We start from the raw sequence: 12,530 nt of genomic DNA, 5'->3' as shown, positions 1-12,530 counted from the left end.
GTTTATTCATCTGTTGGTAGACATTGGGATTGCTTCCACTTCTTGGCTCTTGTGAGTAGTACTACTATGAACATGGGGGTGCATATGCATATCACTTGAAGACCCTCCTTTCAGATCTTTTGTATACATACCCAGAAGTGGAATAGCTGGATCATATGGTAGGTAGTTCTGTTTTTAACTTTGAGGAGCTTCCAGATTGTTTTCCATAGAAGTTGCACCATTTTACAGTCCCATCAACAGTGCACAAAGGTTCCAATTTCTGCATATCCTCACCAACACTAATTTTCTGGGTTTGTTGGTTTTTTTGGGTTTGTTTTTGATAGTAATTATTTTAATGGGTATGAGGTGATACCTCATTGTAGTTTTGATTTGCATTTCTCTGATGATTAGTTGGGTACCTTTTCATGTGTTTGTTGGACGTTTGTATATCATCTTTGAAGAAATGTCTGTTAAAGTCCTTTGCCCACGTTATAATAGGATTATTTGATTTTTTTATTGTTCAGTTATAAGAATTCTTTATATATTCTGGATATTAACCTCTTATCAGATATATGATTTGCAAATATTTTCTTCCTTTATGTAGGTTGCCTTTTCACTCTGTTGATTCTGTCTTTTTGATGCATAAAAAATATTAGGTTTGATGTAGTTGTAGTTACCTCTTTTGTATTTGTTGTCTGTACCTTGGTGTTACATCCAATAAATCCTTGCCAAGTCCAGTGTCTTCAAGCTTATCCCCTTTGTTTTCTTCTAGGAGTTTTATAGTTTTGGGTCTTATATTTAGATCTTTAATCCATTTTGGATTAAATTTTTATATGGTCTATGGTAAGTGTCCAACTCCATTCTTTTGCATGTGGACATGAGTTTTCCCAGCACCATTTGTTGAAGAGACTGTCCATTTCTCATTGAGTGATCTTGGCACTCTTGTTGAAGATCATTTGACCATATATGTGAAGGTTTGTTTCTGGCCTTTTTGCTCTATTGTATTGCCTATATGTCTGTCTTTATGCTAGTACCACACTGTTTTGATTACTGTAGCTTTACAGATTATTTTGAAGTGAGGAAGTATGACACTTCAAACTTGTTCTTTTTCAAAATTGTTTTGGCTATTGGGAGTCCCTTGAGATTTCATATGAATTTTAGGATAAATTTTTCTCTCTCTGCAAAAAACATCATTGCGATTTGACAGGAATTATATTGAATTCTTAGATAGTTTTTATAGCTGGACATCTTAACAATGTTAAGTCTTTGAATCCACAAACACAGGGATCTTTCCATCTACTTGTCTTTAATGTCTTTCAGCCGTGTTTTGTAGATTTCAGGGTACAAGTCTTTCACCTTCTTGGTTAGGTTTATTCCTAAGTATTTTATTTTTTGTTGATACTGTAAATGGAATTGTTTTCTTAATTTCCTTTTCAGGTTGTTCATTGTTAGTATATAAAATGCAGCTTATTTTTGTATTTTAATTTTTGTATCCTATAACTTGGCTAAAGTCATTTATTCTAATAGTTTTTTTGTGGAATCCTTAGGGTTGCCTATATAAAAAGATCATGTAATCTTGTAGTCGGATTATTTTACTTCTTCCTTTCCAATTTGGATGCCTTTTCTTTCTTTTTTTTTTTTCTTGCCCACATGCTAAATTGTTTTTAAGAGAAAATACAAATTGTATTTTTAAAAAAGGAATAGTTGATGCAGATTCAGGTAGGCCATGGTGAAAAGTTTAGAATTTACTATTTAAAGGCAAAGGGAAAGCACTGGAGAGTTTTAAGCTGGGAGAAGATGTGATGGTTTAAGAGTGGATGCAGAAGACTAGCAGAGTGCTACAAAGTGGTCTGATGGATTAATGAGGGCTGGGAGGAGTGGATGAATGGCAGGAATAGAGATGGAGAAAAGTGAATAGCATGGAGTATTTAGGCATTAGAAGTGACAGAATTAGGTGGTGGATTGGATGTGTGGGTGAGAAGAAGGCACAAGAGAGCATTTATAAGGCCATTGTTAGGTTCCTGGCTTGAGCATGACTAAGTGAATTGAGATAGTACATATTGTGGTATAGAGATTTCTGTATGCAGAGTCTGAGATGCTTGCTAAATAGCTAGTTCAGAGATGCTACAGAGGAGATTGTGTGCAAATATGGCCATGGAAATACATGCCCAGTAAATAAGTTGACTCCACTTTGAAGGAAATCCAGGACCTTGTTAGTCTAAGCTTTGGTGCATAGGACATGCTCATTTAATGTTTGTATAATGATTTATCACAAAAATTCAACTTATATATTGTAATATATTTAAAGTTAATTATCTTTAATATAGAAATTGTATTTTTTAATATTATGTAAGTGATATTCTGTGAGAAGCAGCCATTCTTAATTGAATTGGCTAAATATTACTGATTTACATTATCATTTTATGTCGTTCAGCTCTCTTGATAGGCTCGATTGTGGTAAAACTTGCTTTCCTGTTCAAGTCCATAAATACAGAGAAAATAGATTAAAAGACTGCACACAAGTAAAATTAAAGATATTTTTATTTTTCTGGGATGTGGGAAAAGCAGGGTAGGGAATGAGATGTGATGTGACTAGCTACTCAAGAATAAATATAAAACTTTTTTTCAGGGCGCCTGGGTGGCTCAGTCGGTTAAAGCGGCTGCCTTCGGCTAGGGTCATGATCCTAGGGTCCTGGGCTCGAGCCCCATGTCTGGCTCCCTGCTCGGCGGAGAGCCTGCTTCTCCCTCTCCCTCTGCCTGCCACTCTGCCTACTTGTGCTCTCTCTCTGTCAAATAAATAAAATCTTTAAAAAAAAAAAAAACAACTTTTTTTCATAAGTCTGGCAAGCCCTAAAACAGGTAACCGTCTTTGATGTGATATTATAACACTGTAAGAAAAAGCATGTTCTGGATTGGAGAGAAGTAGAGAAAGATATTAAAGGAATGGGAAATGGAAAGCAGTGCAGGAGAAATGGAAAAAGGCCAGGGAGAGTAAGCATTTAGCAGGTTCTGAGTTGAGTATTAAAATGTAATCTATGGGGGCTCCTGGGTGGCTCAGTCATTAGGCATCTGCCTTCGGCTCAGGTCCTGCTCCGCAGGAAGCCTGCTTCTCCCTCTCCCACTCCCCCTGCTTGTGTTCCCTCTCTCGCTGTGTCTCTCTCTGTCAAATAAATAAATAAAATCTTTAAAAAAATAAATAAATAAAATGTAATCTACTCTTGATCCGTTTGAATCCTGAGCTTTCAGAATACATGATTATTTTCCTTTAAAAGTTAATGCTACTTCACAGCTCTTTACTGCTATAAAGTGCCATTCAATTAGAAGTAGACACATTTAATGTGAATTTGGCTTTCTCATCCCACGACTATATTAAGCTGGAAGTCAAAAGACCCATTATTCTGGTCCTGGTTCTGTCATTAACTGGCTTTATGACCCTAGGAAGTTATTTACTTTCTGTGAGCCTCAGTTTACTCATCTGTCAAATGATGGAGTTACAGAAAATGATCTGTAAAGTCCCTTCTGCTCTAATATTCTATATTTCTTTGGAATCAGTTTTGCCCTGAGTGTGGCAGTGGTTTCCCATCATTAAAAAAAAAAAAAAAAAAAAAAAATCTATGTTTTTGAAATTTTACAATATTAACATATATTCTCCTATATATTGAATTAGCACAGAAATTATTTTGTACAGTTTGTCATTCTAATTTATATGTTGCTATTTGAGATTTTTAGGGACGATTTGAGATTCTATTCAGTATTATCAGTTTTGTTAAATACTTGCCACCTTTAAATAATTTCTTTGCCATAGTCCTCAGAATTTGTTGATTATGAGTTTTAGTGGGAGTATTTTAAGTAATTCCCAGACTTTTTATTGCTGGATTTTCTCTTTTGAGAGAATTATTGTATTAGGAAACTAAAGCTATTTTTTAAGTCTATGATTTATTTATAGCGAGAGCAACTTTATTTTAACTTTTTTTTTTTAAGTTTTCGTTTAGAATCTTCCCTGATTTTGGTTTGGCAGCAAACTAAACAGTGAAAAGATACTTGCAATATAATTGACCAAGTGGGATCATGTGATACTAAAAAAAGAAAAGTAATACCCTGTATATGTAAGACATCTAGTCAGAGGCACCACAGAGTTAGTATTTATCTGTATTCAATCTTTATTCTTTTTGATTTAACATGGCAGGGAGTAGAATAGAATAGAGAGTGGCAGGTACAAAGGTCTAGACTTCAAAAAAATGATGGAATTTGGGATCCTCTGTTAAAATGCATACATGTTCATGGTTTGAATACTGAGGAGCCATGATTATAGTGTCTCGTAGAAGAATCTTCTCACAGTGGGATGCAGTGCAGGTAGATCTAAAAAATAAAAGCCCTAGAGGGTCGCAGATATCTAAAGAAGGAAGAACATCTCTCATTCTCCATCTTTTAACCCACAAATTACTTACTAGACATATCTTCCAGTCTGTTCATAAGTAGAGGAATTGTGTGCTTTATTTAGAGTATTTAAAATTCTGTTACTAAAAGCCTTCCAAAGGTTTCAGGCTAGCTATCACCAAGTAAATTTTTAAACATGATTTTCTCATTCTGATAAGGAAAATAGGGAAGAGTTTAAATTTGCACTTGTTAAAATTTAAAGTCTCCTTCACAAATACAAAAAAATAAAAAATTTTATTTGTAGTTGATCAAACAAGTGTTTGAAGATTTGAACAGAATAGAAATGTATTATGTGTATGTGGGTCTTAAGCAAATGTTGAGGTTTATCAGTTGATGTTTTAAAAATTACAAACCTACAGAAGTTTCAGTAGACTCCCCTCCCCCTTATTTATTTTTCTGTAGATGTTTAATTTGTTCTAAAACATCTATTAAAACAAAGTAGACTTCGCCTTTGTAAAAAAAAAAAATACATCATCAGTACTGAACACAATTTTAGTTGAATCTCATCTTCTAGAATATCCAGTGGTTACCAGTATAAGTGTGTAATGCCCCAGCACTGCAGATTTCCAGGGATGCTAACTTCTGATATTCAAGAATAAATGCTATGGGGAAAAGAATTTAGTGTAATTTTAATAGCTTGGATTATTAGAATTCGATGCAAAATTATTTTTGTCATAAAGAAGTTAATTTACCTCATTCTAAATGGTACTGTCGGGTAAAAATATTTAATGCAACTTTTAAAAGTTAGCAATATAATTTCCTTTTGCTTATGAAGTCAGGTATTTTATAGTGGCATGACAGTAATAGAAAATTGCAAAGCAAAAAAAAGAGTATTAGTTCCTGTGCTTTAAAAAAGATATTCCTTCTAAGTATTTGTATTGCAAATGAATTATTACCAAATGTTAATAATCTATTTTGTCTTGTTTTTTAAAGTGAATGAATTTTTAGCTTTTGAGGGTCCCATCTTGTTGGATATGAGAATTAAACATCTAATCAAAACCAATCAGTTAAGTCAAGCAACTGCTCTAGCAAAGCTGTGTTCTGACCATCCAGAGATTGGTACAAAAGGTAGTTTTAAGCAAACTTACCTTGTTTGTCTTTGTACATCATCACCAAATGAAAAGTTAATCGAAGAGGTGAGTATGTTTTCTTTTGTTAGTAATTACTTTTAAAAGTGAGTATTTTTAAAAGTGAAGAAGTTAATTTTCAATTAGATTAGAATGTCTTTGACTTCTCTTAGAAAGTGAGGGACTGTTGTCAGTCTTAAATTTTAGTATGCTTTGGGGTAGTGATTCTAAGCAGCTTTCAGAGTTATATGTAAACTGATTTCACCTAGCTTCTTTTTAAAATTGAACCTTTTTACTGCTGTGGTTAAATTATGGGAAGATGGAGGTGGCTTAACAATTTAGTAGGGTGTTTTTGTTAGCAATTGGACCTTAACTTCAGTTTTACCTAACTTCAAGATACTTGTAAATCTAACTGGCTAATTTAAGTAACTATAGAATTTATGTGACTTCCTCCTAAAAATATGTTCTCTGTTTTATATACACACACACGCCTAGCGTATTCAAAAACAGAATGTATTCCTAGGGAGAAGTCATATATATATAGCTGGTATCTATATATATATATAAAGATCAAATTTTTATTTGCATATTTAATGTAAAACTTTATTTTTTGTGAGACATGATTTTTTTACTTCTGGTTTGGCATAAAGCATAGTATTCATGTATTTGTTTTATACTACAGAATTCTGAGATAGAGTCATGGTCCAAATGGGAATTTGCATTTTGGAGGACTCGTAATTCCAAAATGAAGTTGGAGACAGGGTAGGAAAATTAAAAGTTGTTGATCAAGAAACAGGGAATATGTATTTAAATAATTTAGATAAAGAAAACTATAATGTGTTGAACAGTTTTGATTGAGCATTTAATGCACACAGTTGTCTTGTATCTCTAATATAAGTATCCTTCAACCCCAGAGCAATAGAGAGAGGAGAAGAAAATGACTGAAGGACACACTTAAAGATGTGTAACAGGAAGAGTTGAGATACAAACCAAGACAATTAAGAGAGCTTGCATGATCAGCTGAGTAGACAGATACTGTAATCAGTCTGGAAGAAGGATAGCCTCAGACAAAAAGCTGAATGCCCACATGAGGTTAGAGTTTGTAATTATAGTGGTAATTGTATGTTTTTGTTTTTGTTTTTGTTTTTTTTAAGAAAATGAAGAGGGAGATGGTAGGCTTGGACCAAGATTAGAAATAAGGTTGTTGTGGATGGTGAGGATAATGAGAGTACTGGGAAGAGTGATGTCTGGCAATTCTTAGGCTGAATAGAATAGAGCTCAGGGCTGTAGCCGAGGAAATTACATCATTAGTTTAGACATACAGAAGATTGAAGTTTTCTTATTAGTTCAGAATAGCTATGTAGACAGTTAATTGACAGACATATAAAGTTTCTTGAGATAGCTTTTGAAATGTGTTTAACAGTTTTTCTAAAATTCTTAAATTATTGTGTTGCTGCTACCTGTTATTTTTCAGCTCCATAGTAAAGCTTTCATTATCAGTTCATTCCTTGCCCTTATGTCAGTCTGTCCATTCATCTATCCTCCCTTCATCAAATTTTTATTAAGTCAGTGATGTGTGCTGTCTAAGCACTGGGGGGTTAAATGTGAGTTAAGGCATAAGTCTTGGCCTAAAGCAGCTTAGCTTCTAATAGGAAACTATCTAAACATAGGGTCATTAGGCGAAGTCCCTGTTTGAAGTTGAAGACTATGAATTTGTAATCCCCAGGAAAAATCTGTATTTCTAACTCTCTTGAATAATCAGAAGATCTTGCAGTACTGAACCTAAGTTCCCTTTTGGTTTAATTTTTCAGAGTTGAGTAGCAGCAGCCTAGCTTGCTCTGGGAGATCCTCAGGAAAATTCTGTGTGAGGGCCCCAGGTATCTCTGATGTCATATAAAATGATTTTTTTTCCTTCTTATATTAAGTAAGCAGAAGTAAGGCATTCCATGTTTTTAAGCAGAGTTCACCAAAGTCTCTGTACCCTATCCCAGAAACAACACTAGATCATAAAGTGCAGAACAGGACAGGATATGTATAAGTCTACACATTCCTTGTTAAAAGTCTTCTTTTGCTTAGAAATTGTTTGGTTACTCTTTTATGTTCCTATTAAAAATATATAGAAACTTTTTCTTCATTGTTCCATGTGAAGTGGGTTAAGATTGGCTGTCACCAAGGCCTGTATTATTTCTGCCCCAGGGGAAGGTAGTCACTTTGTTGGGAACAATTGCCCAAAGATACTGCCCTCTTCAGAAGAGGTATGCTGTCTCTCACACATTCATTTGCTTTTCCTGTCTGGTTCTTATAAGCATTTGACTTTTTTACCCATTCCTTGGTGTATGGTAGGAAGAGATATTGGAAAGAGTCAGCCATGGCCTGGATTCTGTGATCCTTTTGAGGAAATCCTTGTCCAGGGGAGCCAGTAGACAAGGAATCTACTAGGATTTTCCCAGGATCCTTTCACTGTAATAGAAATAGCAGCTAGCCCTGGTAGATGGCCAAGGAATGGGGCTGAGAGAGGAGTGTTTATCTGGCTTCTCTGGAAGGAATAGCTTGGCCTGTATTCTTGGTATAGGTATAAAACAAAGTGAGCAGTGTTTTAGTATTTTGGATCTATTTAGAGCCAGTATTTCTATTGGTTTTGTCATTAAAATAAACATAGAATTTTTTTAAAAAGTAAAATCCTCTCTCTCTAACCATCCCTTACCCATTTAATACTCCCCCAAGTAATCATTCAGTTTGAAATTTGATATGTAACCTTTCTCATATTTTTCTATGCACGTACATGTATTTTTTTTATATGCTTCGAGCATACATATGCACACCCTGACCTGCTGGTCACTTTTTCCCCATTTATTATGGACATCTTTCCATATTGTTCATTTATAAATCAACCTCATTCTTTCTCATGGCTTCATAATTCCATAGTTCGGATTTGTAATATTTTTAGTCAGACTGGGGAACATGTAAACGGTTTCCTTATATATACATCCTTTCATTCTTGTCAGAGGTACACTAGTAGGACAGATTTCTGGAAGCAGAATTGCTGGATGAAGGAGTCTACACATTTTAAATTAATAGAGCCATACTATCATCCAAAAAAGATTATGCCAGTTTATACTCCCATAAACAGTATATGAAATTTCCTCTTTCCTAACATTGGAGATTGTCTTTTAAATTTTTGCTAGCCTGAGAGTTAAAAAACAGTAGCTCATGATTTGATTTTATGTTTTCTTAGTATGATAGGGTTACCATTAAGGTTCTGTTTTCTTTTTTTAAGATTGATTTATGTATTTTAGAGAGAGAGCTAGTGGGAGGAGGGGCAGAAGGAGAGAATCTTTCAAGCAGACTCTCCACGGAGCCCAAGCATGACAGAGTGGGCGGGGCGGGGAGGAGCAGGGGCTCAATCCCAAGACCCATGAGATCATGACCTGAGTCGAAACCAGGAGTCCAACGCTCAACCAGTTGAGCCACACAGGTGCCCTCTAAGTTCTTTTTTAGTTGGAAAGCAATTTTATGTTGATAAGCAAGACTTCTTAAAATGTGATTAGAGCCAATACATTTTTTTTTTTAAGATTTTATTTATTTATTTGAGAGAGAGAATGAGATAGAGAGAGCATGAGAGAGCATAGGGAGGGTCAGAGGGAGAAGCAGACTCCCCGCTGAGCAAGGAGCCCGATGCGGGACTCGATCCTGGGACTCCAGGATCATGACCTGAGCCGAAGGCAGTCACCCAACCAACTGAGCCACCCAGGCGCCCGAGAGCTAATACATTTTAAAAGTACACTTGGCAATTGTATATAGAATACTGATGAAGTGTTCTGTATTTTTTGAATACCTGGCATAACGAGCCATATGAAGACATAAAAATCATTATTCACATTCTTGAAATGATTTTTCTGTTTTACAGAGGGAGTTAGCATAATATGTCTTTAATGTTGTTTTAACGAACAAATCATTCTGACTTTAAGAATTTATTTCATAGTTCCAGATTTTCTGGTGTTTAAATTTTTGCTCATTTTTCAAAGCAATAGAGAAAAGATGTCTATAATATATAGTCATTATTTAGGTATATACTGGTAATTCCTACTTTATGCTGCCTTGGATTTAAAAAAAATTCTTGTTCATTGATAGCTATATTTGATTTGTATTTCACTTTCATGGTTTGAATTCAAGTATCCATTAGTTTAAATATGGTTTCATTTTCTCTGCCATTCTCTTTAGTGTCCTATTTTTTCGAGAGGACCATCTAGTGGCAAACCAGGGAAATGAAAGCTATGAAGTACACACTAAAAATTGTTTTCCTAGTATACCTATAAAAAGTGAGGTTTTCTGTATTACTGAATATGGCAGATGTTTCACTTGATATTTTGTATATATGTGAAATAAATATATTGAGGCTATTTTACATACAAATACATATTTCTCATTATTAAGTGTAAGCTAATAATGTAGGTAATATCATTGGGAAAGTAAGTTTTCTTATATATAATGTATGCATTTTGCATCATTTGAGCATTCAAGAAGAGTGGCTTAGGTTTTAGGAGAACAACAACAAAAGATCAGATTCAAAACAAATCAGACTTTCAGGATATAAGATTTTTTATTAAACCTGAACATGTAAAAAAATCAGTATTTAGCAATAAAGGGCCTCAATATGCTTATGCATGGGGAATTCTGGAAAGAGCACAGACTTTGAAGCTGCACCTGGGTTAAAATCTTGATTGCCACTAATTAAGTAAGCATGTGACTTTGAGCAAGTTAACTTAAACTCTTTGAACCTTATTTCTAAAAAGTTAGTAGTAGTATCTACCAGGCAAGCTATATGGTTAGCAATGCTATTTCTGAAGAAGCTGGCACTAATAATAAATAGTAGCTGCTATTATTGTTATTATTAACATGAAAAAACAAAACTTATGGGTTGACTTCTAACATTTGTCTACATGTGTGTATCAGGGTAATTGTTTAAAGTTAACACAGCTTGTAAATAAAAGATAATGTGATGAAATTGAAAGAGCATGTTTAATGTCAGACAAAATTTGATTTGTAGCTCTACCACTTAATTAACTGTTGCAACTTGGTCAAATTACATAATTTCTTTGAACCCCACATTCATTGTGTATAAAATGTTAATGATAATACCTACCTAGTAGGAAATATATGATTAAATAATAAAATATGTCTGATAATGCACTTAATGTAGGTATTTGAAAATATTTAATTGTATGATTATATATTGTTCAGCCCTTTTTTTTATTTGTTTGAGTGGGGTCTCTTAAAGATTTGTTAGAAGGAGTCAGATGGAGGAGTAATGGAAAGAGCACTGCACCGGGGAATTCCAAGAGTTAGGTTTCAGTCTTAACTCTGCCACTAACTTCATGATTCCTGTAAGAAATCATTGTTGTTAAATACACAGACTCAGAGTTGGGTCTTTAGAGTTTTCTAGCCCAACTTAATGTATAAAATGGAACCTCTGAATCTATCCTCATGCAACCTTTATCCTCCTCAAAGATTATCCTCATTTAGTCACTTGTTCATCCTAAACACTTTACATTTTACACACACACACATACACTTTTCCTGTACTCAAAAGTTGATCAGGAGAGACAGAAGATCAACAAGGAGGGGCATGGTTATCTCTGTGGTACATGGGTGCCAGTGGTCTGTATTGGTCTTCATTTTTTTTCCCCATTTGTCATTTATACCATGTTGGAATTAATCTTTTTGTGGAACGCCAGTGATTTGTGGTTGTATGCTGTTTGCTATATCCTTGTCTCACAGCAAATGCTTATAGAGATCTGTTTATGTATTAAATGATTGTAATGTGGTAGTAAATTTTAATTTCTCAAAAAATAAGCAGTAGATATACATGTATAATTAAATGAAGAAGTTGCCTTCATCTAGGTTATACTTATGCATGCATGACTGTTGACAGGCTTTGAGATGGAATGAATTTATATGAAAAGAAAAATAATGGAGATTTATAGAACACTGAGGTGAGCTTAACTTAAAGGTGGTATAACTACATAAAATGTTTCATAGTATATTTTTTTCCCCTCAGATGAATAGACACTTTATTCGTCTATATCCAGTAGACCTTTCTTTGCCTTTCTGCTGATGCTAATGATTTTTAAATTACCAGATAAAAGAGGGAAAATTACAGCTTTTCTTTTTCAGTATCATAGAACTGATTAATGGGTAGAGGGTACTTATAATTAGGATTAGTCATTGCAAATAAGTAAATATTTGTAAAGTTCATGAAAATAGTTGGTTCTCTGACTTGAAGAAAGATTATTTCTTTACTGAAGCCCAGTAATGACAAACTATGAATTGATAGTATATGAGTCAATGAGGTTTTACTGATAAAAATGATCTGTAAATATCTAGTGAAGATTCTAAAGTATATTACTGTATATCCTAATAATAAAACCATTTTATGGCATGTTTTCTATATCCTTTTTTCTGTAGATTTCAGAAGTTGATTGCAAAGATGCACTAGAAATGATTTGTAACTTAGAATCCGAGGGTGATGAAAAAAGTGCTCTTGTCTTATGTACTGCATTTTTATCACGTCAGCTCCAACAAGGAGATATGTACTGTGCTTGGTGAGTTGGTTTTATTTTGTAAAGAAAAGTTGTTAAATAAGAATACAAGATAGGTTGTGAGAATTCAGAGAGCTTAAGGATGTATTTTTTAATCCTTTAAAATCTTAACAAAACAAAAAGCTTATTTTCAGTTACTACATGCTGTATAAACTGATTATCAAGTAGTTCATATTATAACTTCAAAATTTTTTTATATTAAGGACAACTCCTTAGTATACCAGTAATGAGTGTATAATGAATAATAATGATCAGGAAATTTTTAGATGTTAGAAGATGAAAGAAAGGTTTATTTTGTCTAATGCCACAATTTTTTCAGATACGTAAGCCATCTGTGATTGAATGTGTATATTTTTTTCCTCTGCATTTTACATACTTTTAACTACATAACTAGCTTAGTCATTCATGTATGGAAATACAGTTTATTTTCCATCTGTGAAATATCATT

The 12,530-nt window shown here is 33.9% G+C and overlaps 1 protein-coding gene across 1 annotated transcript in view; it reads left to right on the top strand.

Annotated features, from left to right (window-relative positions):
• ZNF292 (zinc finger protein 292) overlaps positions 1 to 12,530 on the top strand; it is an 84,957-nt gene that overhangs the window by 52,827 nt on the left and 19,600 nt on the right. The window contains exons 5-6 of the mRNA XM_021693336.1: positions 5,350 to 5,552; positions 11,949 to 12,085. Coding sequence (XP_021549011.1) covers positions 5,350 to 5,552; positions 11,949 to 12,085 — 340 coding nt within the window. The remainder of the gene's footprint in view (positions 1 to 5,349; positions 5,553 to 11,948; positions 12,086 to 12,530) is intronic.

The sequence above is a fragment of the Neomonachus schauinslandi genome, chromosome 8 (genome assembly GCF_002201575.2).
Source record: "Neomonachus schauinslandi chromosome 8, ASM220157v2, whole genome shotgun sequence".
NCBI classification, from domain to species: domain Eukaryota; kingdom Metazoa; phylum Chordata; class Mammalia; order Carnivora; family Phocidae; genus Neomonachus; species Neomonachus schauinslandi.
Note: the sequence above shows the minus strand (reverse complement) of the source record. Positions and strands in the feature narration are given on the sequence as shown.